At 51.0% G+C, this 26,374-nt stretch overlaps 4 protein-coding genes, 1 long non-coding RNA gene and 2 other non-coding genes across 9 annotated transcripts; 2 read left to right on the top strand and 5 right to left on the bottom strand.

The window, feature by feature from the left end:
- The first annotated feature begins 1,534 nt into the window (after positions 1–1,534).
- On the top strand, positions 1,535–8,076 carry DIPK1B (divergent protein kinase domain 1B). Its single transcript, XM_072352341.1, has 5 exons — positions 1,535–1,791; positions 3,343–3,477; positions 4,590–4,697; positions 4,857–5,033; positions 5,181–8,076. The coding sequence occupies exons 1-5, from the start codon at positions 1,729–1,731 to the stop codon at positions 5,991–5,993; spliced, it is 1,296 nt and encodes a 431-aa protein (XP_072208442.1). The 5' UTR covers positions 1,535–1,728; the 3' UTR covers positions 5,994–8,076.
- Positions 8,077–8,264: 188 nt separating this feature from the next.
- Positions 8,265–11,890, bottom strand: LOC140260263 (uncharacterized). Its single transcript, XR_011905520.1, has 5 exons — positions 11,574–11,890; positions 11,115–11,160; positions 10,548–10,599; positions 10,048–10,137; positions 8,265–8,795 (listed from the first exon to the last, which is right to left on the bottom strand). It is a non-coding gene; the product is annotated as an uncharacterized lncRNA (long non-coding RNA).
- On the bottom strand, positions 10,375–10,507 carry LOC140260623 (small nucleolar RNA SNORA17). Its single transcript, XR_011905582.1, has one exon. It is a non-coding gene; the product is annotated as a small nucleolar RNA SNORA17 (small nucleolar RNA).
- On the bottom strand, positions 10,908–11,040 carry LOC140260622 (small nucleolar RNA SNORA17). Its single transcript, XR_011905581.1, has one exon. It is a non-coding gene; the product is annotated as a small nucleolar RNA SNORA17 (small nucleolar RNA).
- Positions 11,891–12,278: 388 nt separating the features above from the next.
- MRPS2 (mitochondrial ribosomal protein S2) lies at positions 12,279–13,996 on the bottom strand. Its single transcript, XM_072352343.1, has 4 exons — positions 13,934–13,996; positions 13,786–13,854; positions 13,576–13,705; positions 12,279–13,152 (listed from the first exon to the last, which is right to left on the bottom strand). The coding sequence occupies exons 1-4, from the start codon at positions 13,959–13,961 to the stop codon at positions 12,576–12,578; spliced, it is 804 nt and encodes a 267-aa protein (XP_072208444.1). The 5' UTR covers positions 13,962–13,996; the 3' UTR covers positions 12,279–12,575.
- Positions 13,997–14,027: 31 nt separating this feature from the next.
- On the top strand, positions 14,028–15,517 carry PIERCE1 (piercer of microtubule wall 1). The gene is made up of 3 exons (XM_072352344.1): positions 14,028–14,161; positions 14,244–14,322; positions 14,608–15,517. Exons 1-3 carry the CDS (start codon positions 14,055–14,057, stop codon positions 14,791–14,793), a joined length of 372 nt encoding a protein of 123 aa, XP_072208445.1. The 5' UTR covers positions 14,028–14,054; the 3' UTR covers positions 14,794–15,517.
- A 158-nt stretch (positions 15,518–15,675) lies between these two features.
- Positions 15,676–26,171, bottom strand: PPP1R26 (protein phosphatase 1 regulatory subunit 26). 3 transcript variants are annotated; one of them, XM_072352339.1, is made up of 3 exons: positions 26,087–26,171; positions 18,906–22,985; positions 15,676–15,795 (listed from the first exon to the last, which is right to left on the bottom strand). In XM_072352339.1, exons 2-3 carry the CDS (start codon positions 22,922–22,924, stop codon positions 15,759–15,761), a joined length of 4,056 nt encoding a protein of 1,351 aa, XP_072208440.1. In that variant the 5' UTR covers positions 22,925–22,985; positions 26,087–26,171; the 3' UTR covers positions 15,676–15,758. The 3 variants fall into 3 exon arrangements, with proteins under 3 accessions (XP_072208440.1, XP_072208439.1, XP_072208441.1); XM_072352338.1 differs by lacking the exon at positions 26,087–26,171 and adding an exon at positions 24,347–24,533; XM_072352340.1 differs by lacking the exon at positions 26,087–26,171 and adding an exon at positions 24,364–24,533.
- Between the last annotated feature and the right edge of the window lie 203 nt (positions 26,172–26,374).

Genomic DNA, 26,374 nt, shown 5'->3' with positions numbered 1-26,374 from the left:
CTGCAGCAGCTCCCATTGCCTCCAAGTACCGGAGCTGAGCTCCCATCCTGGCAGCCCTGAGTAAAACCAGTCCAACAAAACCCACAACGAATCCACACGAGGAACGTGCCTGTGTGAAGATAACACTTTGCCTCTCTGCATTTCCCCTCTCGTTAATTAACGCCTCTTAATGACTCCGGATAAATAAAGATCTCTCATAGTCACCACCTGTCACAGAAGATCAATGGAACAGCATCAGTGAGATGCAAACAGCCCCTATGCAGCTCCCTGCAGGAGCCATCCCTGGGAGCAGCACCACTGCTGCCCACTCAATGGTTCATCATGACCTCTCCCTACTGCTTGCTTTTCCCCCCCTTTGAGCTGGCAGGGCAGCAAACCTGCTCTCAGCTTTATCAAGAACTAGATTATAACTATCCCAATTGATCTGATATGTAAAGGACACTGGGGCCTCTCCAGCCAGCTGTCTGCACTGGAAGAGCTCCCAGGGCTGCATAGGCCCTTATTAATCCCTGGATGCATAAAACCCACACCAATTAGCCCCAGTGAGCCCAGTCAGCTGTAGGCAGTGTGTATGGTGTGGGTGAGAGGCCCCAAAGCTTTGTGGGGGGGCACAGGAAGGAGCATTAGAGCCTGGAACCCTCAGCCATGAGCCTGGGACATGAATGGGGGTGAGCACGATGGGGACGTCCCACTGCCCCCACTCATGAGCTACAGCCAACACCTGCAGCATTGCTATCACTCGTTTGATTGGATTAATTAATCATTTGGTTATAACTGCTCATTAAGCATTCCGGCAATCAATACTAATCACTTAATGACTTGGCATATCACAGCTGGCGAAGGTCTGCTCGTTCCTAATTAGATTCTTTGGACGATCCACCCCCGGCCATCGCGGAGCCACTCGGAGCCGTTCAGCAGCATCCCTCACCCTGCGCCCATCCTGGGCAGCCCCCCCACGTGCCGTTCATTGCCGCTACGCGGTGCCGTCGATCCCCGCACAGCGGTGCGGAGCACCCGAAGTGTTTTCGGGGCTCATCCGGAGCCGTGGTCAAATGGGGTGATCTGAAGTGTGAGAAAGGGACAAGTGGATAAAGCGGGGAGCTCTGAATAGCGAGTGAGGAGCTTTAGAAGCAGTGCTGTGCGGAGCCGTCCCGGAGCGCTCCCCGTCCTATTTCTCTCTCTGTCCACCCGGCTCTTATCCCGCACGCCGCTGGCCCGACCCCGTTCTCCCGCACAAAGCAGCCCCTGTTTCTCTGGAGGTTTCCCAAACGCAACACTCGGAGCGCTGCTGCTGCTGCTGCTGCTGCTGCTGCTGCTGCTCGGCTTTCGCGTTCGGAAGGCAGCGAGCGCAGAAGGCACGGCAGCCCTTCGGGGTCGGGAGCGGCACCCCCGGATCGCAGCGGGGTCAATGCGGGGCTGGAGGGCGGCTGATAAGCGGGCAACAGCCGAACCGCGCGGCGCCTCGCCGGGCATCCTCAGCTTCTCCCCCCCGCCCCCAATTCTCCTCCCCCCCGAGCTGCGGCGGAGCTGCGTGCACCGCCCCGCGTCGGGCGGAGCCGAGCCGGGCCGAGCCGATCTGAGCCGAACCGGGCCGAGAACGCTGCGGTTGTGTGGACGGGCGGCTCGGGTCGGCCCCCCCACCCCCACCCTCCCGACCCCCGGAGCGAGGCGGGGGCCGCGGCCATGCCCCCCGGTGATTGAGGCCCGCGGGCGCGGGGTGCCCGCAGCATGCGGAGGGTCCGGCGCTTGGTGCACCTGGTGCTGTTCTGCCCCATTTCCAAGGGCCTGCAGGTATCGCCCGGGGGCAGATCCGGGCCGGGGGGGTTTGGGGGGTGGGATCTGGGCTGGAGAGGGGGGGATTCGAGTCGGGAGAGGCTCCGTGCTTCCCATCCCCGTACAAAGGGATGCTTCGTAGCGCTGTGCGGGTGCTGAGGATAGCGATGGGATGGGGATGGGGACCGGAGATGGGCACTGGGACCGAGCGACGGGGGACCGAGCATCCACGCTGGTTGCATAACGCGCAGCTCATAACACCGCCAGCATGCCGATGTGTGCATCCGTCCGTCCATCCATCCGCCCACCCATCCACTCCCCGTAGATGTACAGCGGTGCAGCAGCATGGCTGACTTCCACCCTTTGCTTTTTTATCTGTTCTTTTATTTGCTTTTCCATACTCAGCCTATGGGGGGGAGGGGTGGGAGGGGGTAACTGAGGGGCTGGGACTGGTTGGGAGCTGAGATCTGTGGCTCTGCTCTGTCACCCTCCAAGTTCAAGGGCCTGAGGAGTGGCTGCATGGGGTTGGGGTCTTGCAGGGAGGGCCAAGCTGGTGGCATTGGGGCAAGGGCATGTGGGGGTGGTGACACTGTCCATATTGCCTTTGATGGTAGCTGTGGCCCCAAATCACTGCCACATCCCCTGGAGTCATCCTAAAACCAAAGACAGGGTAACAAATGCCCTCTGGCAGTGGGAAGGGCACCCCTGTGCCCTGGGGGATGGGGGAGGGGGAAGGGGGAGGATCAGCCACGGATCCAAAACGTGCCCCAAACCCAATGGAGTCTCACTGCGGTGCATCCCAAACCTTCATGCTCCTTCCCACCATTTTGATGGACAATTAAATGCCCCGTATGCTGTGCTCAGGTTTTGGCCTTGACCTCATGTCTGCTCAGGAACGTGATGGATCCTTGGTCTGAATGAGCCCAAAGGGACGTTTTAGCTACCCAAGGCTTCATCACACCATGTTGGGGAAGAGATTCAGGAGCAGCAGCAGAACCTGACCTGCTGGTTCAGACCAGAGGCGCCTCTCCATCAGCACAGTGCACGCTGCTGGGGACAGTGGCGTCTGCTGTGCTGTGAGGGTCTCACAATGTATCAGCCTCCCGTGCTTCAGGCTGCCTTTGGGTTGGTAGATGCAACGCAGCCCTGTGGGAAAATCCAAACATCCTTAATTTTTACCCAGCCCTCATGGAGGATTCTCTTGGAATAGGCAAGAATTAGTGGTGGGATTGATGGGCACAAAGGGCACCATGGGCCCATACATGCTTCAATACTTCCATTTATGGTCCATCACCCACATGAGAGGTGCAAGGAGGGTCAGGTGGGCAGGGGGTGCCACGATGGCACTGAAGTTTTGCAATGCTTTGCTGGGGAGTGGCTGTAATCTCTGCTTTTAGGGAATTTTAAGTGACCTACTTGCAGCAGGAGTTGCATAATGGGCGGGTGGTTGTACAGAAAAAAGGATGAAGGTTCCATCAGTGGATTGTCCAGTCCAAAAGTCCAATCCTTGACAGCACCGATGAGCTGAGCACCACTGTGTTCACCCATTATGTTTTCTTTCCCTTGCAGAGTCGCCTTCCGGGCATCAAGGTGAAGTACCTGCTGGTGGTGTGGCTGGGCATCTTTGTGGGCAGCTGGGTGGCCTACATGCATTATTCATCCTATTCTGAGCTCTGCCGTGGCCACGTCTGCCGGATGATAATCGTGAGTGATGGTGTGGGGAAAGGGTGAGCTGTACCACGGGGAGCAGCTGTGGTTGCAGTGCCAGGGCTGTGTTGTGCTGGCTCCATCCCCAGCATCACACTGAGCTCGCAGGCTGGAGAGGTGACCTTATTCTGGCAGGGCGATGGCAAACTCACCTAATGAGATGGCAGAGGGAAGCAGGCCAAGGTAGCAGCATGTTAATGTCTGGGAGCTGGAATTGTGATGTCAGGACCTGCAGGCAGGCAGAGCATCGTGCCAGCACCCCCCAACCTGAAGCTGAGCAAAGGGGAGCAGCCGGACTGCAGGTGCACTTCTGTAAGTGCTGCTGTGCCCAACAGGAAGGGCAGACCCTGCACAGGAGCCCAGCTGGGGATGGTGGCCAAGCAGAGCTCCTTAGGACTGCTGCAGGTCTGCCCAGCCTGGCAGGGAGAGAGCAGAACAGCGAGGCTGTGCCTGGAAACACCTCGTTCATCAACCCTTCTGCAGAGAAGGGAGGCAGGAATTGCCATAACAACAGCAGCAATCGTTTAATTTGATTTTCTGCATGACTCCGACCGTGGGGTCTCATGTGCTAATTCCTGCTCTGAGCTTGGTGTTTAAGGCACCGTATCCAGCTGTGGCCCATGTAGGCAGGTCCGAGGGTTAATTCCTATCCACGCTGAAAAAAGAAACCAAACCATAATGAAAGGCAATAGATGCTGTGAATTTCTGCAGCTCCTCTTTCCAGCCTGAGGCTGTCGAGCCCGCGCTGCTGACTGCAGAGCTGCAGCCTCTCCCACCCCTGGATGCTTCCAGCTCACCGAGCGAGCCGCCCTGCCTGTGGACCAGAGCCACGGCCTGGACAGGGGCCAACCCATCTCCCAACACGGGCTGCTGCTCTGCTGAGAGCCTCCCGTGCATCCTCTCCATCACCCGGCTCCTGCTGGAGATGCCTGTCGCTTGGCAGCGGCTTTGCCTCCCAACAGCCCGCGTGGCTTTGCAATCAGATGCGCCCCTTTTAAAGAGCCGTTTTCTCTTGTATGAGGCTTGCATGAAATCAGAGGAAACAGGCTCACCATGGATGCAACGGTATTCATGAGAAACCCGCTCTTCTCTCTGCTTTCCCTCCCCAGTGCGACCAATACAAGAAAGGAATCATTTCTGGCTCCACATGCAAAGATCTGTGCGAGGAGCACAGCCTTCGCTTCCAGCACTGCCTCTCCTCCTCTCCCACCCAGCAGGTAGGTCTCTGCTCACTGGGGACGAGTGCAAGAGCTGAAAAATAGGAGCTGGCAACTGTCCTTTGGCCCCCAGCCACGCTGCTACTCCTCAATTGACACCAATCCTGGCCTTGCTCCTGCTCTCCCCTCCTGTCATTGCTCCCTTCTCCTTTGCTGCAGGTTTACGTCGGGCTCTGGAAGGAGAAGGAGGTGATCATCAAATGCGGCATTGGAGAGGCCCTGAAGGCAGACGGCAACCCGGACTCCGTGCCCAAGAGGGATGTGGTTCTCTTTGACAAACCGACTCGAGGGACATCGATGGATGAGTTTAAAGAAATGCTGCTGAACTTCCTAAAGGTGAGTTGCAGGGGGTCCCTCAGGCACCTGCTGCCCCCCCAGGCCGTGCACTCACAGCTCATCACTTCTCCACATCAGTTTCCCAACACTGAGCCCAACCACAGGGAGCTGAAGGAGCCTGATGCCATTTTTCTTGCTCTTTTGCAGTCCAACCTTGGAGATCAGTCCTCTCTTGCAGCCTTGGTGAGCCAGATCATCACCATGGCAGACGTGAACCGGGATGGGAAGGTGTCTTTAGCAGAGGCCAAATCCATCTGGGCGCTACTTCAGCTCAATGAGTTTCTTCTCATGCTCTCCTTGCACGAGAAGGAACACACTTCCAAGCTGCTCGGGTACTGCGGGGATCTCTACATCACAGAGAAGATCCCTCACAACTCCCTCTATGGAGCAGACATCCCTGCCTTCCTGCAGTCACTGCTGCCTGCTGCTGCCCACCAGCTCATCCACCAGTGGTTTGCACCAGCCTGGCCCCGGCGAGCCAAGATCACCATTGGGCTGCTGGAGTTTGTGGAGGAGATATTCCACGGGACCTATGGGAACTTCTACATCTGCGAGACCAGCTTTAGGAACGTGGGTTACAACGACAAATACGACTTCAAAATGGTCAACCTGAGGAAGGTGGCAACGGAGATGACAATCAGAGGGTTCCTCAAAGGGCGTCACTGTGAGCAGAACGTGGACTGTACCTATGGGAAGGACTGCATGGCCACTTGTGACAAGCTCATGAAGCAGTGCAAAAGCGACATGGTGCAGCCCAACCTGGCCAAGGTCTGCGGGCTGCTGCAGGACTATTTGCTATATGGGGCACCGCCTGACTTGAAAGAGGAGCTGCAGAAGCAGCTCCGAACTTGCATGACCCTCAGTGGCTTGGCCAGCCAGATGGAAGTGCACCATTCCCTCGTGCTGAACAACCTCAAGACCTTGCTCTGGAAGAAGATTTCCAACACCAAATATTCCTAATGGGGTTCAGAGTTTAGAATCTGAAATCCCAAAGTTCAGCCAAGGCTCAAAGGCCTGCTTCCTCATCCTCTCCCCTGCAGGAAAAATACACCCTTACCCAGGGAGTTCAGCATAGCTGCAGCGCCTTTGCTTTCATGAAAAGCCAAACATCTCGACTTCCACCACCCAAGCAGGATCATTGGTTGTCTGCACTGACAGCTGTGAAGCCGGGCTGAACAAGTCTGGGGGAAGGAGGAGGAAAGAGAAGGAAGCGGAGCCCAGCTGGATGCATCTGTTTCTTGATTAACAGGAAAGCAGTGCAGAAAGATGAGAATGAATCATTCATGCTGTACTTGTCGCATCTTATTTTGATGAACATCTCTGAAGTAAATAAAGAGCTTTTACGTGAAATCACACCACTACATCAATAGCGAAACAACAGCCTTTTAAGTACCAGCATTCTTGTGATTTAGAGGAAAAAAAAAAAGGTAGATTTTCAATTCAGGAAGTCCCTCCTTAAGCATCTGAATCATCTACCATGAGATCCAGCCACAGCTTAGGAAGTGGATAAGCTGCCTTTTCCACAGCAGAGAATCCTGGCAATTGTTTCACTGCTTTAAGTGCCTGACCCATGACAGTGATGCGATGGCTTTTGTGAGGATCTCCACCCAGCTGCTTCTGCCTGTAGTGTCAGACTGTCTGCCAGGAGGTACGCGGGCCATTCCCCCTTCACGTGCCAAGTTTGGAAGCACATAAGGCAAGAAGAGCTTAAAGGAAACCTAAGGGCTACAACCTGATTGGTTCTGACCAGCTACCGTATATTCTCCACGTGTTACTTCCCACAATGTTCAATCACACACACAAGGATAAGCCAACCTTTCAGTTTAATTCTCTAAGCTGGGTCACACCACTGCGGAGGTTAAAGATTAATGCCAGAATAATCCACTTCTTCTCCCATTATCAAAATGAATTTCCAGAGGATCTCTCAGCAGGTACCATTTGCTTGGCTGTGTGAATACTGCAGCTCTCTACCTGCACTCTGTTTCCTTTAAACGCTCAGTTGCAACCTTTCAAAACTTCAGGTAGGAGAGGAAGTTCATGCAGATGACCTCACGCATGCTCTGTTCCCAGCACAGTGACATTCCTGCTGGCAGTGTGTGCTGCTGCTCCTGCCAACAATTGCTTAGCAAAGTGGAGCATGTATCTGAAGTACAATCACTGAGAGGGAAAAAAATAATACATTTAAACAGTATATATATGGTCTGTGAAGGTAATCTGCAGTGTCACAGCTGCAAATTTATGGGCCCTTTGGAGGATAAATATCAGCATTTCCTTCTATTAATTCTATAGGATCATCATTACCTCTCACTATTATTTATGAAGGATATGTTTCAGTGTCAGCAGTGCTCTAAATCTAGCAGGCAGCTAGCACAGCTTGCTCCCTGCAGAGGAGTCAGCTCCACAGCATCATTCATCTGTGGTAAGGCTGATCATTTGTACGATTCCTGTGTGTTTGAAAGGTTGCAAGTCATTCAGTCTGTTGGAGCCAGCCACCCGTAATGCAGCGGTGATGCTGCAGTCAGGACTCCACCTCCAGGCACGATGCTGCTAAGTGCAGATCAGATCCCTGTGCCAACAGGGAAGGGTTGTTTGGTGGGGAGGGAGGACAAGAACTGGAGTACTTTCAGTGAGGCTTCACATAGCTATGCCCAGCAACATGCCTGTTGTCCCACGGCAACTAGTTCCACTGACAAGATCATTTCCTTCTGCTATGAGGAAAAGAAACCTAACAACCAAACCAAATCTCATTTTCAAGAAAGCCATTTTTCACTCTTGCATCTATTCAAAACCTTTAAACTCTGCTCTGACAAATGGCATTCCTACTGCATTTCATCCCCACTGCTCCCCTCCCCAAAAGCTATTACATAAAGCAGCAGGTAAGCAGCTAGAGATGGACAAACACATGTATTCTTTTCTTGCTTACCTACATCACCATAAATACCATCTTCAGGCATTTACAATGAGAAATTGTTCAGGAGAAGACAGCCCATGTACTGAAGGGAAATAGCTCGGACACTTTATTCAAATAAAAGACTTTTGACAAAACCCAGGACGTTACCATGTTATTACTCTGCACTCCCCATTAACAGCACTGGACAGACACCTGGGATTCAGACTTACCTCTGACTCACACATCCCAAGAGCATCAAGTTTCATTCATCACTAATACAATGCACAAGTGTTTTCAAACAAGTGATTATGGTTTACAAGCTACAGTACAACATGGAAGAGAAATGACTCAAGGCAAAGCTATTTTACATTGTAACGCCTCCTCCCAGCTTTCCACATTAGCTGGAAAAGGAGCAAGAGCCAGAACACCGAAAGGCTGACAGCCCAACATGAATAGATGCTGCTGCCTTAGCAGTGCAAAAGGTTTAAGTGCTAGAAGGGGAGTGAGGTAGGAAGCAAGCTTCCACACTTCATTAATTAAGGTTAAAAAAACCCAATCACAATTCTCATATCCACAAATATATCCTAGGGTGCATAGAAGCAATTCTGACCGACAGGTCAGAACTTAGCACTGTTCTTTATAAACCTTTCTTAGCCATGTGGTAAACGTGGTCAAAACAAGTGCTTCAGAACATGGGTGTGAAAACAGCACAAGCTGAGATTACTTGTAGGAAGGATTACATGCACTCGCATTGGCTGCAGCTTGCTTGAATCCATGTATGAATAAGATGGAAGTTTTCAGCATCTTGAAATGCTAAACCATTTCTTTTCCTGTAGCCAGGCTTGCTAGAAATTCTAGAACTTGAGCAGGATCTGAAAATCAAAAACACCCAGATGTTAGACAACAAAGTCAAATAAATGCAGCCCATAAAAGTTAAGCAATAAGGTCAACACTAAGAAAAGAATTAACCCATACTATGGAGACTCCCACAGTTTCACCATCCTGCAGTATTCAAGCTAAGGAATCATACTTCAGCCCAGAACAACCACATGAACCCCGCAAGTTGCACTCACTGAAATCACTGCGAGACGATGGAAATCTGAGTGTCTGAGAACCTGGGCAGACCAGATCCAAAACAGTGACAGAAAGCACTCAATAAATTAAGATTACTTTAGGAGGATTTTATGCCTTTACATAATATTCACAGCCTGGGATTGCTGCTCAGTCATGGGAATACAGTTAGTAGCAAATGGCACCAGGGAAATTTTAAGACATGCTATGCTTTACATGCAAAGGTCTTAAAGAGAGCCTCACCAGGCACTCACCATCCCCTGCAGGGCCTTTGATGTGAGTGCTGAAGGAAAAACACAACTCGCATTTCGGGGTTAAAAGAAGCCAGGAAACTTAAATGGAGGAGTTGCATCACAGTGCATGCCTCTACACATACCCATATTCCCAACCACCTTATTAGCATTCTTTTCCACCACCACTACTGGAAGGCAGTGCCTTTTCCCAATTAAATGGCTCATTTTGCAGCCAGCAGCCACCCGCTCAGCTAGCGACACCTCTGGCCCTTGTAATGCCCATTTAATGCTGACATTTTCCAACATTTAGCACTGCCAGATTTCATAAAGCTCTTAGTCACTGCAAAGGCTCGCAGTTTCACAATGCTGTGTGTAGTGAGAGCTTCTCACTTGCTTTAGAAACATCACCAGCACAGCAGATGCTCCCATAGACCACATCAAGCAAGGAATGACAGTGATGCACCAAACCTTTGCAGCACTCTGGTACCTGAGCTGCCCTAAAGGTCACATTTCCATGTCACCATGCTAGCACAAACACAGCAAAACCAAGCAAAAAAAAACCCAGTGGTGTTCAATCACATGCAATTGCATTTTCACATTTTGTCTGCTGTGTTAGAGCTCAACATCACAAACAAGGAAGCTGCATCTTGTCTTGAGGAGCAGGAGAGAGCACTCAGTCTTATTTCTTCAGTATCTCTCCACCACCATCTCACCATTCCACAAACTCGTGACACATCTCCAGCAGCATTCTGTTATCAAGACCATTTTGCTAACAGACTGAAGTCTAAGTCACGTTTCCAAGCAATGGCATAATACCTACCTTCTACATCTGAAGGAAACTGCCCGACAACTCAGATTTGTCCTCACATGTAACCACATGAAGAGAAAGCATCTTCATTTTTTTTTCCTCCTAAAAGCAAGCACAGTTTTCAAGACATTTCACAAGATGCTGACTGCACCTTCTTCACATACTCAGCACCTTTGGAAGTCAAGAAGTTGCTGACAGCGTTTAACAAATATTAGCAGAAGAAAGCAGTTTTCTCCCCATATGCTACATCACACCCAACTGCTTCCAGACCACGCTAGAATTGTCCACACTGCACAATTGAAGGTTAATGCTACAGAAGAACAGAGAAAGGTAGAAATATTTGTCAGGTCACTTGTCATTCCCGAGTGCTCACGGGTTTCAGAGCATTAGCAAAGACACAGCCTTTTCCTTTCTGCCACCTAATGACACAAACATGGCACTACAGCCATATCTGCAACACGACTGGGGCATGGATCTGTGTAATGCATGAGCTGCTATCCACTACAGCTCACCTCAGGTTCTTGAGACCTCTTCAGACCTTCCTGCCACACCACCTGCCTCTCTCTGAAAAAGAGCAGATAACATACATAGCACTGATGAAATCCATTCAGATATGCTCCAAAGCCAGCTATACGCTTTCTTTTTTAACGATGCCAAGTAATTGAAAGGTCCTAAAGAAAAGTGAATCTAGAAAGATGTGTGTATCTTTTTACATGCATGTCTTTTACTTCCAGACAGGAATAGGACTGGGGCTGTCAGCACACATCTCCCAGCGCTCAAACACCCACAACAGCTTTCTATTCTGCTACACCCTGATTTCATATTTAAGGGTAACTAAAAACTAACCCAACACAACAAGCCTGTATCTAAACAATGTCAGGCTATCAATCACTCTGAGTGCTCACCAGTTTCAGAGCAATCGAGCGTAGAACATAGCCTGTCCATCTCTGCCACCTAATGACACAAAGATGTCACAGCAGCCACCTTTGCAACGCCTGTGGCAGGAAGCAAATGAAATCAATGCAGAACAGAAACGAACCCGTTTAGATTGGAGCAGCTCTGTGCTAAGCACCGCTTACCTTCGGCTTTTCAGGAAGGTTTTTCATTGTGCCCCTTTGTCCTCTGCTAATAAGAGCATAAAGAAAAAGAACGCGATTAACAATGGATGCTGAGCCTACTAAACAATCCCTTTCCAAACTGTAACACTTCACATCAGTTCGGAAATCCCAAAGGTTAAAAGAAGCCAGCAAAAATTACCGCTTCTTAAACGGTTTCCTTACATTGACTCCAGTCTTTAAAGCCGACAAGGCTGCAGTTTCTCCCCCTCCTTCCCTGGAATCAAACCCCATCGCATGGCGGTGGCCTGCTGGTGCCCAGCCACGTGGCTGAGCGGGCCTCCCCCATCCGAGGCCCATTAACCTGGGTTAGAGGCCCATTACCCTCGGTGAGGCACGCAGCCCTGAGCCCCTCTTTCTCCCCCGCTGGGCCCACGCGGTTCCACCTCCCCACACACAGGAGCGGCCCGCGCTTCCACTCACGCTCTTCCCGTCCTCCTGCACACAGTCCTACGGGCCGCGGCCACAACCTCCCGACCCCGCCTGTCCTCGTTAAACAAACGGCGGCGGCGGCCGACCGGCCCATCCCAGAGCCGAGGCCTGGCTGCAGCATGGCGCCCGCGCCTGACAGAGCCAACAGCGGCCAGCAAAGTACGGCTGCACCTCCCCGGTAAAAGGCATCGCGTCCTCGGCCTGAGAGGAGCGGCCGTGCAGGCAGCGAGGCTTTCCCGTTGGCTCTTCGCAAGGAGCGCGGCCCGCAGCGCGACCTCAACACCCGCCGAGCGCCGCGCCGAAAGGCCGCTCCGCCTCCCGCCTTCCGCTTATATAGGGGAGGGCGGCGGAAGCGCATGGAGGACAATCCTCACTGCGCTTTGGCTCCCTCGAGTGCCCCCTGCTGGGCGGGAGGTCCGCATGGCGAGGCCACACAGCACGGACAGCGAGACGAGGGACAGGACAACACCAGGCCCAGCGCTGCAAGGCTGCCCTAAGCACTCCCATAGGGGCACATGGAGAGTTAAGGGCAGCACTGCCCTTTTCCTGGCAGTCCCCTGCAGTTTCTGAGCTCCCATGGACGGCCCATGATGCCCTGAGATCCCCAGGCTGGGAATAGTCACCAAACCTTTATCCCCTCATCCTGTTTCTGTCAGAAGCTTCCCCACCTCCCCACATAACAGGAAAAAAAGGAATAGGATCAAAGAACCCTTTATTTGTGGTGTGTGATACAAATGGCTTTGCAGCATTTCACAACGGGAAGGTCGCGGGACAGAAGTGCTCCTCGCAACCACAAACCAGCACAGAGCTGGCACTGGCCCTGCTCCATCTCTTAGATCAATTGCTCCGGGCTAATTCTTTTTGAGCTGGAAATGTCCCTGTGTGACACACAGCCCAGCTCTGCTGAAAGCCAGGCTGTGTGACGCCATGGGTGCAGCACTGTAGGAGTGGAGCAAGAATGCCCAACTCCAGCATGGAGATGAGCCTCCATGGTCAGGCCTGGCCTCCAGACAGCACAGGGCGGCTCGTATCACCCTTCTCTTGGCTCTGCAGCCCCTGGAAGACCTCAATTTGCTTCCTCTTGTTCTTGGCGCGGATGATGGTCATCTTGAAGAGCTTGCAGTAGAGCTCCATGGCGGTGGGGCTGTCGTCATTACCAGGGATGGGGTAGGTGATGAGGCACGGGTTGCAGTTCGTGTCCACCACCCCCACCGTGGGGATGTTCATTTTGGCAGCATCCCGGATGGCCACGTGGGGCTCAAAGACATTGTTGAGGCTGCTGAGGAAGATAAGGAGGTCGGGCAGGCGGACGCCGGGACCGAATTGAATGTGGGCATTGGTGAGCAGGCCGCCCTGCCAGTAACGTGTGTGAGCGTACTCCCCACACTCCCGTGCTGTGCTCTCAATCAGGTGGCAGAACTGCCTGTTGCGGCTGACGAAGAGGATGATGCCTTTGCGGTAGGCGATGTGGGCGGTGAAATTGAGGGCCAGCTGGAGATGCTGCATCGTCTGATCCAAGTCGATGATGTCCTGGTCCAGCCGGCAGCCAAAGATGTAGGGCTCCATGAACCTGCAGGGGTGGAGGGTGGGTGACACGCAGGGCTACTGGCATCAAGATTTCCAGTCCTAAAGAAACCTTCCCAACTGCCTGCTGATATCAGAGGGTCGTTTGAGTTGGAAGGGCCATCTGGTCCCATTGCCCGCACTGAACGGGGACACCCACAGCTCCATCAGGTGCTCGCAGTCCTTGCAGCTTGACCTTGGGTGTCTGCAGGGATGGGGCACAATCTCCTCACTGGGCAACAAAAAAACCCCCAGCCCCGTATCCTTACACCCAGTCTAAGCCTCCCCTCTTTTAGTTTGAAACCATCTCCCCTCATCCTATCACAACAGACCCTGCTAAGGCAGTCCCAGCCCCGGTTTGGTGCTGCCTCCAAAGGCTCTTGTGCCCTACAGAAACACAAGAGTGGGATCACAGAGCGGGTTCACTCACCGATGCCGACATCCCTTCTTGTGCCCCAGGTGCACTCGGGCATCGAAAAGATCCTTCAGGGAGAAGAGCTCCTTCACGTTGAAGAAATCGGGGTGTTGGAGCGGTTCGGTCAGCAGCTTGTCCTCCGGGTCTGGGGGAAGGGAAGAGAAAACGCTGCAGCCCAACGTGCCGACATGAAGAAGGGAAGGGCCGGGGCTGTGCCGCACTCACCGCGGGGCCGAGCCGCTGCCGCCGTCAGTGCCGCCGGGGCGGGGAGGCCGCTGTAGAGCCGCGGGGCCGCTGCGGGGAGAGAAGCAGAGCGGTCACCGGGCGGGGCGGGCACGGCTGTGCGTGGCTAAGCACGGCCCTACCCGCTCACCCGCCCGTAAGATCCGCGGCGCCGCCATCTCTGTGCCCGAGGAAGAGGAAGAGGAGCGGAACCTTCCGCTTCCCCCCCGCCCCTACGGCTGTTGCTTGGCAACGCGGTCGCGCGTCTCCTCATGGCACAGCCGCAGCCCGCGGAGGGCCCCGCGCCCCGCACCGGCCCTTGGGTGAGCAGCACGCTGCCCCAACGCTTCCTGCAGCTCTCCGGCTTCCGCGGCTACGGGTGAGCCCCTACATGTCTGTAGTCCCCTCCCCTTCCCATCCCCTCTGCCCTGTGCCCGCCTTGATGCCGTGTGTCCCCGCAGGCAGCCGGAGCCGCACCCGCTGTACCGGACGAGCAACCAGGAGTACGGCCGCAGAGCGCCCACGGCGTACGAAGTGCCGGTAGGTGCGAGCCCACAGCCTTAACGGGGGGCTGCCTTCCTCCCAGGGCACAGCGAACCTTTCTCCTGCCCAACAGCTGACCGGGGTGGGGGATTTTGGCAACCCCACCTCAGGCCCGGCGGCTCTGAGCCACCAGGGTTCCTTGGTTTCAGTCTGTCCCATCACAATGAACTCCCGGAGGGCCGTTGTGATGAAGTACCTTTAGAATGCTGTCCGAGCTCCTGCGGGCTCTATTGGTGTCGGTGCTGAACACACATCTTGTTTCTTTCTCCTTTTCCTGTGCAGAACTCCTACCACGTCACCTCGCACGCCTTCTCAGACACCCTGGCACAGCGTGGTATGTACCGGAACGACGGGCTCAACACCTCTCTGGAGAAGAGCCGTGTCACCGGCCCTGCCAACTTCATCACCCCTTACGACACCCTCAACTTCCACCCCAGCTACAAAGTCAGCGGGCCCTCGCATTGCTGAAGCAGAATGAAACCATTTCAGTTTATTGCCGGCTGCTTAGTGAAAAAAATAACTCCCTCCCCACCTAAAAAATCAGGGAAACGACAGCACCGACCTTACCCCAAACCCACTGCTAAGCCTCATTGTGGAGCCCCACGCACCTCTGGTTCGGTTACAGCCATGCCTGCTGCCCCCAGGCTGCAGGTTATCTCTCCTGAAAGCAGTGGTTTGTCGAGGGCTGTGAGAAGGAAATTCAGCCTGTAGGCCAGCTGTAGCCTTGTGGGCGTCCTGAACCTGCAGAGCTGTTTCAGAGCTGTTGTCTTAATAAAGAAACACATGCAGGAAGCCACAACACATGAAGTGACTCTGACAATTATCTCTAAGGGGAATGAAAGGGGCCCAGAGTGTCAAAAAGAGCTGACGGGGCACAGCGAGCAGCAGCAGGATAACACACAGGTTCATGCAGTTAAAAACGGTTAAGCTGGAATTTAATGAGAACTTTTCCTCCTGAACACAGTAAAGAATCTTTCAGCTTGGTACACAGTGCGACAAAATAGCTGCCTTAAAGGTTAACCGGCAGGTTAAAGGTAACAGTAGAACCCCCCACAACACACTTCAAACTCTAGGATGTGTTGTTTTCCTAACAGGACTCCCTGCTTGTTAAGGCCTCGTTTAGCTTTGGAGGAAGAACAGATGACTCTGTTTAGCTAAAGTCATTGAACATCTGGAGTCCAAAACTGAACAGCCTGCCATCAGGCCTGTGTTTTGTGGTGGGTTCAAGCAAGCTTAACAAACACTTCAAGCCCTACATTGCAATTCATTTAGTTATTTCAAAGGCAAAACCAGCCAAGTTCCAAAAACACACCAATATGAACAAGTGAACACTGGGCACAACAATGGGCCTGAAAAGTTAACTTCTTAAATATTCAACGCACTGAAATAGGTAAGCAACCTTCTCTCACTCGCTGCTACTCCTCCGTTAGACTCTAGGTAATGCTTTGGGTTTCTCTTCTCTTTCTTCTCCTGCAATGAGAAGTAACATTAAGGGCAGAATTAATGCAAACACTCGTGTCAGTTCTACAAATACTTCCATCCATAGGTTTATTTTTTCCTGCAGGTGGAATAATTTAGGGATGGGGCTCTCAGAAATATAACCTTAGTGGGTTTTGTCACCTATTTTCCATCTCTTTCCATACTCGATGTAAACCATCACCCTCATGTAACCTGCATCCTGTAATGTGTTGGGGTAACGTTACCCCATGTGCTCCACTGAGGTTGGCTGAGAAGGGAGTAGTGTGTGAGCTCTGGCTGCAGCCAGTCCCGAGCATATATGTTAATATAGGAAACTGAGAGATGGAGTGCTTCTTCCTTTTATATAAAGCAGTCATGAGTTGAAACAGGTTCCTAAAGTAGCAGCCAAGAGCTGCTTATAAAGAATGAAGGCAGTCCTCCTGGGCCCCTGAAGTTGAACCCCAAACCTGAGTTCATGGCTCTGTCCCTGTATATACTGCCCAAACTGCATGAATTAATTCCCTGTTAGGGCTGAAATAAGGATGGTGCTCAACCAGTGTCTTTTTGTCCATCACTGGAGAAGCCAAAACTGGGTCAGCTGGCTGGCTGAGAAGAGGATTCTTCTTCTTGTTATTAAGAACATTCCTGTAAATGGCCACGTCACTTAAGATCTCATTCACAAGGACATCACACTCTGCTGTCCCAGGGGACAACGGCCTCAGGCTGCTGGTAGCTGAGAGAACAGGATGAGGAGCAGCTCCCAGGTTCAGCTAATGCAAACTGGATTGACTCCGAGGGGGGGGAACATCCTTCACTCACAGGTGATGCTGACATGGATAAACTGCATCTCTGCACTACAGACAGGAGGGGAAAGCTGTAACACAACACACTGCTCACCCATGATGAAGACACAAAGCACACGAGCACTCTGGCTTCACGGTCCACGGTCAGAACCCCATTTATTAAACATTATAAACGTATCAATGTACACCATTTCCTATATACAAATCAAGTTTTATCAATTAATTTTTTTAAAAAAAAGTGCTGCTTGAAATTAGCTTGTATTTAAAGCACAAGGTAATCAGAATTGCATCTTCACTGGAAGTGAATCAGTTCACAAGTAGTACTGAGAGACACAGACACACCAACAGGGGCACAAGACACCTCTGTAAATCTTGAGGTTGGGTTAGTGAAAAACACTGAAAGACATCCAGCTTATTTCATACAAATGGTACACGGTGCTTCCACCAATGCTACTAAATACGGTTTAATCCTTTGAAAGCAAGGTACTCGGAAACATCCTATTTGAAAATACAGCCTATTCACCTATCCCAAACAATAATGCCCGAATCCTGCAACCGAATCAAAGCAGACACCAAGACGTGCCTGTGCAAAGGTCCTGCAGGCATGAGCTAAGTAAAAAACCACTTTTCTAACGTATCCTACCACAAAAATGAAGTGAGCCAGCAGTGAACTCCTCCACCAGCCAGCCCAAGGACTACAAAAAGGTGGCCTGACGATAAGAAATGCCAAGTGACCGCTATAAGTATGTTTAAAATGCAACTGCACGACAGTATAAACACACAAAGGATGTCTTCTATTTCTCTACATGCCACAGTTCCTTTTTCTACTCTATGCTACGCTGCAGTTTGCCAATACTCTGCAAATGCAATCCCATCTGGAGATATTAAGTGATACTGGATTCTTGACTGCTTTCGCTCCATTTCTGAACGTTAAGGCCAGCCTTTAGGAAGACTGCTGAAGTGATTAAGAAACGAGGTGAGCCGAAATGGTAGCCTGGCTTAGAAGCTCAGTAGAAGACTGAATAAAGAGTGCATCAGATTGATTCACAGGACCAGGTGCAGGAACAAACTACTCAGAGGACTTCATTAGACACAAGTGAAAATGAAAGAACCAGTCAACAGTTTCAATTCACACCTTTTGGATCTTTCAGTGGAGCTGGTGTGGAACACTTCCATCACGATATAAAAGCATTACTCGAATGCCATTTAAAGTCAGTTCAAATAGAAAAGACAGTAGTGAAAAATTGCTTTATTCTGGGTGCTGGAAAAAAAAGAGAGAAAACTCTCTAAAGTATGAAAGAACAGTGCTGAAAATATCCTTGGCGTTTCTGCTGGGGACTTCCTACAGCAAATATAGCTTTGCTCTATTGCACAAAAATTGTAAATGGAAGTTCACAGCAATGTAACATCTTAGAAACCACGTCTGAAAAAGAAAAGTAAGGGCACTCAGTTGAAGAAAGTTCATTTGGAAAAATCCAAACGCGGCGCTGGGTAACTGCAGGGCATCAGAATTAGACTCAAGGGTAAGGAGGAAATTGTTTCAGCCTTGCAGGCCCAGCTACACCCAAGCCTAGTGACATCCACAGTTGTCTGAACAGACACTCCTTCACTTTGTTCCAACTGCAATTGGGCTTTGAATCATCTGCTAGCAGGAGGTTCTCAGCATTCCAAAGGTGCTTCCCGTGGCCACTGCGGTCGCTGTACGGGGGATGAGCAGACAGACTGACCCTCTTTTGCTTGCCTGGATTTGCCTTTGGATCTTCATAGCCAGATCTCTGCACCTGCAGCTGCACCAGCTCTGCTGGAGTTCTGCTTGGTGAGTTCACTCCGCAGTCCCTGGGGACACAGGATTGTCCTAAGGCAGCTCGAGTGTAAACACATGGCAGGCAGTGAGCTTCCAAAGCACTGCGCTGTCAGTAATTGCTGTGTTTGCCTGGGATCTCCTCACAGACTGACAAATAACTGACAGGTTTCCTTTGAACCACGATTAGAAGCCTCATAATTTAAAGCACGATTAGGCGGCATCTCCTTATCTACAAAAGCTACAGCATTCTGTAGTAACGTAAGCACTAAAAATCATTATAAAAAAATACTTCCTTAGAAGGCTTTAAATAATTTACAAAATTCTACAAAACCTAAGCACGTTTATCCACAATATCCCTGTTATATAGAAGCATTTTTCACCTTAGTGTGTATATGATAGGCATTTATCGCCTTCTCCCACCATCTCTCATGTCACAAGTTCTATTAAGGGAATGACAGTGATAGTTATTTTCTAAAAAGACTTACTGTGGGAGGACAAATAAAAAGTGTACTTACTTATTGGATACCTTTAATTTCATGAGGGAATCTGGGCTGTCCCCTGCTGGTGTGTCAGTACATTTCGTATAATCCTTCTCTATAACTTCCTGCCCTTTGTCTGGTTCACCATCAGGTTCCCTATTCTGCAGGACTTTGCCTTCCAAACTGGAGCTGGATACCTGAATTTCTGACTGCCTGTCACTGTCCTGGCAGGTAATGCCTTCCTTCTCCACGCACATGTGCACACTGTTACTTGCACACGCTTCTCCACTAGCTTCATCTGCTCTTACTGCTGTCACATTTAGCTCCTGCGGTGCACAACCCACACGTGGATCTGGCCTGTTGTCCTGCTGGTTATTCTCTCCATGACCACATATGTGTATACTCTGCTGGCATGTTTCTTTGCTAACGTTATCTGCTTCTACCACTGCCATACTCTGCTGTAGGAGTGGGGGACCGACATTTGAATCTGCCCAGCTGTCTTTGTGGTTATCTCCTTCCTCAGTCCCCATCTGTACGTCCTCAGCTTTGTTTGTTTCTCCGCAAACCTTATCTACTTGTCCTGCTGCCACACTCTGCTCCTGTGAGGGGAGATTCAGACGTGAATCCATGCGGTCTCCTGCAGCAGCAGCCTTTTTGCAGCCCTCTGCTTCTTTGATATACAAAGGAGCAGCATCTGGTCTTTCACAGGTTTCTGTTACATGGGGACCTGACACTTCCACAGTGAGCTTCTGAGAAGAGCTAGATTCTTTTATTGCTGTCTTATTCTCCCCACTACATTCACCTTTTGGCAGCAGGGCTCCTTTTTCCTGCTTAAGTACATTGGTAACCTGGGAAGCTACCTCTGTTCCTGATGAACTGCACTGGCTGAGCAAATGCTCTGATTTCTGCTTTTTGTTCAAAAGCATGGATTTCTTCCTCTCCCGAGCATGTTTCAGACCTGCAATAAATTTACTCGAAATCTTTAATTGAAAGGTGTTCTTTCTTTTAGACCTAGGCTTTGCATTGCTTACTTTTTGTCTTTTACGACCTTCATTTTTCCTGGTTTTAGGTGGAAGTTTTTTCTGCACAGGCTTTGTATTAGGGACATCCTTTTTACCTCTTGCTTTCCCAGGTAACTCACCAGCAGCAACACCTTTAACCCCCACCATTCCTTGCTTAGCTTTTGACTGACCAGTAGTATTAAAAGAAACATTCTCTGCAGAGGAAGCAGTTTTCCCACTGTCAAGTAACATTGCACTTTTCCCTTCGGTTCTCTGAGAGCTCTTCAGCTCATCTGTCTGCTGAGAGCCCTTAGTCTTTTTAGTCTGCAAGAAGTCTGTCTCATTTTCAACCGACTGTTGCTTCACTTTTCCTTTATTTGCAGTTTGTTTGGTCAACAGGTCTAGAGTTGCCTCATTTTTTTGCATCTCTGAATTGCTTGCAGAGTCTTTAGCCTTTTCTGCCAGAAATTTCCTAATTTCTTGTTCAATGCTGTCATCACTATCCACTGAACTGCTATCATCAGTGCCTAACGCAGCTGTGGAAGAACATTTTCTATTTTTAGCTATCTGCAGGTTATTCTGGTTTGAAACGGGTTCAGGTTTACACCCTTTTTTAAGCTGTAAATCAAACTCTACGTTCTTCATGGCTTCCGGTCTTTCACTCAAAAGGCTGACATTTATGTTATCTGGATGACTGCTGACTGCATTCTCTTTCACAGCTTTTCTAGATTTTGAGGGGCAGCTTTTCAGTAGCACGGGATTTTTACATTTCCACTCACTTTGCTGAAGGTCACTAACCTCATCCAGCAGCTGACTGTCTGTCTCGGTACACACGACTCTTTTCTTGCATTGAGATTTCTGGTCCTTAGACTTTTTCTTTAATTTTCTTTTAGATCGTAAAAGGTCCTTAATAGCACTATCAAGGTCCTCATCGCTATCCAGAGAACTGCTCTCATCATCTGAACCCTCCCTCTCTTGAGTTCGGATAGTCTTTTTCACAAGCTTTCTTGAGCCACTCTGAACCTGCAAAAAAGGATTTCCAGAATCCAAGGCCACACATTTGCCAGCAGATTCAGACAGCTCAGTTGATGTCGACTGCTGCTGCTGCTCAGTCTCATTGCTACTGGGCGTCTGAGCACCACAGAGTACTTCAGGGCTGGTCAGGGTACCCTCCTGGAGCACAGGAACTTTTGAGTAGTTATCTGGCTGAAAAAATCCCATCCCCAGCTGTTCGGATGCTTTTGATGCACCCTGCTTTGCCATTCTGCCTTCCCTTTTAAGTCTCTTTTTACGATTCAGCGATAGTTTCAGTGTTTTGGGAAAAGAAGGCTCAAGGGTACCAGCGAGGCTGTTTTGATCAGGCGGCAAAGGCATCTGGATCGAGTGTGACAGGCCAGGAGGCTTTGTTACAAGGCTTTCTGACTGTGCTTTCAGAGCCAAAAAAGCCCGGATTTCTTGCTCTATGCTATCATCGCTGTCCACAAGGCTGCTGTCACTTTCACAATGGGAGGATGAGAGAAGCTGGGGAGAAAAGAAGGAATCTGCAGCGAGGGATTTGCTGTCACTTCCCATTTGGGATGGCATGATTGTTTTGGAAATATCAAGAATAGCTTCTGCACACATGAGTTCTGCAGATGTGTCTGCTCTGCAAGAAGCCTGCAATGTGAGCTCGCAAGCAGCAATCTTGTTTTCCGGAGGTACAAAATGCCTGGCTTTTTTCAGTGGTTTAAACAGCCTGTTAAAGTCATTGCTGGAGTCTTCTAATTCCGTTGACTTTGAATTAATTTCTTTCCTCTTGTTGCTCGTAGGGCTTTTACAGGTTTCTGGTGAGGCACTTTTTGTTGAGCTAATTGTCAGGCTTGTTGAAATGTCCGCTATACCCTTTGTATCAAGTTGTTCCCTTTGCAAAGGGACACAGTCCATTGTGTGACCTGCCTCTTTCCTGATCTTCTCCAGCTGATAAAGCTGAATGGCTTCTTCAATACCATCATCGCTACTCGAGTCGGATGCGTGCATGCTCTTATCCACAAGTGCTTCCCTAGGTTCCCAGTAGTTAGTTCCACCTTCTCTAGTTTGCTGCAGTAACCAGGGCTGGCTGGCCGCTTCTAGATAAGCTCGGTCCACTTGGTTGAAATCACCAGGCATTTCCTGGATTTTAGACTTCAAACACTTGGGTTGAGTGCTGGTTTTCCGTAGCTTGGGATGGTGTCTCAAGAGGAGCGCGTTACAACCTCGCTTCACAGCGCCGCAGTTAGTTTTGTTAGTGGTTTGTCTGTTGCTTTTAAGGACAGATCTCACATGGGAATCTTTTTTATCCTGCCCCATTACACATTTGCTAATTCCTTGTTGCTTCTTCTCATTCAAGAACTGCACAATTTCAGCTTGTATGCTCTGTTCGAAAGAGTCATCACTGCTGATGCTTTGAGGGGAAGCAGGCTGTAGTCTTTTACCAATTCCAAGCTGGTCAGAAAAGTACTCTTCAGAGAGCATATCTGCTTTAAATTTCACAGGGAGAAGGCTACCAGACATTTTGTTCTGGGAGAATTCTCTTTTAAGCCTTTTGTCTCTGGTTATGTTATCAGAACACTCTGCATTCCTCTGTAACGACTGGTCACTTTTACCTTTTGCTTTCAAGTACTCTTGAATAGCTTCCTCAATACCTCGGTCAACAGAATCGTCACTATCAGAATCAAGCAAGAGAGTCCCAAACTCCACGTTCTCTTCAGTGTCATCTGAATCAGCAGGACAACCCCTCTTGGTGTATTTAGGATGCTTCTGGAGCAGCGTGGTGCTAGATGCAACCTTATTGCTCGTGCCTTTTTCTCCCTTTTGTTTCTTCTGCATAATACATTCACACTCATTGTTCATACCCAAGGGAGGCTCTTGACTTTGCAGGCTGTTTATGATCATCTGAACTTTTGCATGTACGGAGGTTCTGGCGACACTCCCTTCAGACTCAGAGAAGCAAACAGGGTATCTACAATTCCTCACTGGTCCAAAGGATTCCCATTGCGCCTGAAGAGCTACCAGAGGAGAAGCATTCATAAGGAACATTCTAGCAGACAACTGCAAAGCCTGCGATGGGGAAGGTTTTCAGACTGGTCTTTCTTCCATCCTATGATAAAAAAGGAAAGAAAATGCTTTTTATTACATGTCATGCTTCTAAAATTTCCATGTAAGAATACTTGGTAACACGAATTGTAAATTATTAACACTCAGATTAACTGTGCCAGATAATCACAAGAGCTTCTGCTCAACAACCCCTAAAATGGTAAATTCTGTCATTACTGTCACTAAGGATAAGACACAACACTCATCATTTGTGGTTTCCAGTGCTGCTGCAACAACTGCAATCCACTTCAGGTAAGCATCTTTGCTTCTGAAAGTCCTCCTATGTTTTCCATTGAAGGCCACGCACTCTTTGGATAATGTTCCCAAATAACCCTGCATTGCCAAGACCCATAGAATAAATCCTGCTAATATTTCAGTGCACAGGTGCCCGGGACCTCCCTTTTAAGCTAACATTCTGATATTCTGCATTGAACTGGATGGCTGCTGCACTATGGCTGCAATGCAGGACTGGGGTTCACTTTCATGTCACTCCTTGGGGCCACAGCCAGCACCCCAGTGGCACCGACACACCACAGGGATGTGCACTAATGGCACCTGTATTTATTTACCACCTCTGATGTTGAAACACGACCAGCTGCCTTTGGAGAAAGAGCACAGCAATAAAGAGCTCTAGAAACACACTGCGAAGACATGGATAGAATCACAGAATTGCTCCAGTTGGAAAAAACCTTCAAGATCATCGAGTCCAACCACAACCAACCCGTATCACCTTAACTCTACCAAGCCTACATTCAATCATAGCCCTGAGCACCACATCCTAATGGATTTTAAACACATCCAACGATGGTGACACAACCACCTCCCTGAGGATCCTATTCCTTAACAACCCTTTCTGTAAAGAACTTTTCCCTGATGTCCAACCCGACCTGCAACCTGAGGCCGTTTTCCCTCATCCTGTCACACGACTCCACGGCAGCCCAGCCGTGGCAGACGGGATAACCTGCTAGAAGGCAACTCAAAGAACCATCACTGAGCGTCCGGGCTCCTTCCCGCCTGCAGCACCCGCAGCTTCTCGGACACCGCGCCGGGCCCTCACCGCCTCACACCGCCTCCACAGCCCCCGACCCCGCAGGGGGAAAGCCGTCCCTTCCCCAGGCTCGGCACGCAGCGGGGGGGCGCGAAGGGGCTCCTTATGGGCTCCGTGAGGGGAAGCTTCCCCGGCGGTCCGCGCACAGAAGGGCCGAGCAGGACGCGACGGGACGCGCAGAGGCCGCGGGGCCGCCCGCCTTCCGCCGCCCGCCCAGGCCGGGCCCCGCCGCGCCGCCATGGTTCCCTTCCCGCCTTCCGCCGCCCTCGGCCGGGCCCGGCTCGGCCTGAAACCGCCGCGCAGCCCTCAGCGCTCACCTGCGGCCGCCGCCTACCTCCGCCGCGGGGGGAGGCCGAGCAGAAGGGGGCGGTGGCGGCGGCGGACCCCCGAGCTCGGGCTCGACGCTCCGTTCCGTGCGGGAGGAGCGGGCGGCGCTTCCTCCACTGCCCCGGGGAGCGGGAGGCATGCGCCGCAGGGCCCGGCGCGGAGGCGGAGGGCGGACGGAGCGGCGCGGTCAGCGGCTGCGGGAGGAGCGGGGCGGGGAGGGGCCGGGCCGGGATGGGGCGGTGTGAGGAGGGAGAGCGGAGCTGGAGCGGGCCGTGAGCCTTCCAGCAGAGAAACAACTCCGTGCATCAGCACAACGCCGGCCGGCCCACAGCTTCGGGATGAGAAAGTAGAGCAGAGTTCAGACAGCCGACAGCGCGTCCTTCCTTCCCACGCTGAGGTTCCCACGCGGCGGAGCTGCGGAACCTCGAGCGGCACAGCGGGACTCAGCCGCCGTGCTGCAGCATCGAGCAGCTCTCGGTCCTGGTGTCCATCGGATGGCAGGCTGACACCCCAACCCCCCGCTGCCGCCTGCCTTCCCGTGGCCGGCTCAGCCTCCATCCACGCTGCTGCTGTTGCTGGAGCTTCGTCTCTTATGGGAGTTTTTGTGCTCACTTTGCAGCAGTGCTTCACAAACGTGGGGCTGAGCGTTGAGGAATGCATTCCCATCTGCTTTCGCCCCAGAGATGCTTGCTTTGGGAAGAACGAGGCAGAAGGAATCATGCTTTTTCCTCCTCTTAACTCCTTTCCAGACCTGGCCTGCTTTTTGGGGGGGGAAGTGGGGCAGGACCATACCAGGCACAGTTACAGACTCAGACTGATTTATCTCCTGCTTTTACAATACATTAAACAGCTGACAAGACCTTTGCCTGTGCTTTATTTTTTCCCTTTGGGATACGTGGTATGCTTTTATATCCCACTATGTGGTATGCTTTTATATCCCGAAATGGCTCGCTTGAACAAGGCTGCTGCAAACAGCACAGCCAGCATCTGTGTGCAGAGGGAACAATGAGCCGGCTTTTCCTTAGCTGCAGAGTTGCAACCTGGAGGTGAGGAAACCTTGCTCCGTGTCACCATGTTCCTCCTAATGCCACTCCAGAGGAAAGAAAGGGCTCTTGTACTCACGTATCCTCCCAGGCCAAGTCGATTTGCATGCGAATATGCTTTTAAAAAACAAAGTCGAAGCTGCGGGCAGCAACCTGATAGATGTGCTTGTGCACAGGGTTGCTGGGAGGGGAAGGAGGGATGTTGGCTGCTGGGAGCTCGGCTGTCACCAGCTGAGGTGGCATTCGGTGGCTCTGCAGAGCAGTGGTCTCCTTTCAGCTCGAAATGAACAGGGAGCTTTTCCCCCAGGTCCCATTAGAGACGATTTGTCTTCCTGATCCGTGATCTTTGTGGAAATGAGAGCAGTGGTCCACACGTCCCTGCTGGGTGGATGACAAAGTCACCAGCACTAATTGGGCCCCTTGTTAGGGGATGGCAGGGAAAACGTCCGTGTTTTCAAAATGAAATGTCCTCCCTGACCTCAGGATCTGCGCATCCCATTTGCGGCTTATTGCGGGGGATAGGGATGGGCTCTCATTAGAGACAAAAGCTGCTGTGGTTCTATCAAGGCTGAAGCAGGAGCTCAGGCGATGGATTTCTTTCTTTCTTTTCCTTTTTTTTTCTTTTAATCCAGAAAGAAAAAAAAGGGACGAGATTAAAACCGAAACAATAAGAATGAAAGGACTCACCTCGCAGCTCTTCCTGTTGTCAGGAGACCTGTGGATTCAGGGCCAATTACTGCTTTCACACGGAGCCGTGTTAATGCCGGCTTCATTGCCGTCGGTGGTTTGTGAGTCAGTGTGCCGCCAGCTGGGGGCATGGGGACAGAGAGAGCCACAGGTTCTGCAGCCCTTTTGGTTGCAGTTTTGTGTTTCCCGAACGTGCCTTCAAGTTTGGGGGCAACATAGATCCATTAAAGTGCAATCGGGTTGTGTCCATGAGGCTTTTGGTGGTGGGGAAGGATGTGGAGGGAGTGC

The sequence above is a fragment of the Excalfactoria chinensis genome, chromosome 18, assembly GCF_039878825.1.
Source record: "Excalfactoria chinensis isolate bCotChi1 chromosome 18, bCotChi1.hap2, whole genome shotgun sequence".
Taxonomy (NCBI): Eukaryota; Metazoa; Chordata; class Aves; order Galliformes; family Phasianidae; genus Excalfactoria; species Excalfactoria chinensis.
This window is presented reverse-complemented; position numbering and strand designations above follow the sequence as displayed.

Coding starts and splice junctions, on each gene's coding strand:
- DIPK1B (XM_072352341.1), top strand. CDS start 1,729: ATGCGGAGGGTCCGGCGCTTGGTGCACCTGGTGCTGTTCTGCCCCATT. Junction 1,792..3,342: donor CCATTTCCAAGGGCCTGCAG/GTATCGCCCGGG, acceptor TTTCCCTTGCAG/AGTCGCCTTCCGGGCATCAA. Junction 5,034..5,180: donor TGCTGCTGAACTTCCTAAAG/GTGAGTTGCAGG, acceptor GCTCTTTTGCAG/TCCAACCTTGGAGATCAGTC.
- MRPS2 (XM_072352343.1), bottom strand. CDS start 13,961: ATGGCGGCGCCGCGGATCTTACGGGCGG. Junction 13,706..13,785: donor GGCAGCGGCTCGGCCCCGCG/GTGAGTGCGGCA, acceptor CCCTTCCCCCAG/ACCCGGAGGACAAGCTGCTG. Junction 13,153..13,575: donor AAGAAGGGATGTCGGCATCG/GTGAGTGAACCC, acceptor CCACCCCTGCAG/GTTCATGGAGCCCTACATCT.
- PIERCE1 (XM_072352344.1), top strand. CDS start 14,055: ATGGCACAGCCGCAGCCCGCGGAGGGCCCCGCGCCCCGCACCGGCCCT. Junction 14,162..14,243: donor TCCGGCTTCCGCGGCTACGG/GTGAGCCCCTAC, acceptor GTGTCCCCGCAG/GCAGCCGGAGCCGCACCCGC. Junction 14,323..14,607: donor CCACGGCGTACGAAGTGCCG/GTAGGTGCGAGC, acceptor TTTCCTGTGCAG/AACTCCTACCACGTCACCTC.
- PPP1R26 (XM_072352339.1), bottom strand. CDS start 22,924: ATGTTCCTTATGAATGCTTCTCCTCTGGTAGCTCTTCAGGCGCAATGG. Junction 15,796..18,905: donor AAATTAAAGGTATCCAATAA/GTAAGTACACTT, acceptor TTCTCATTGCAG/GAGAAGAAAGAGAAGAGAAA.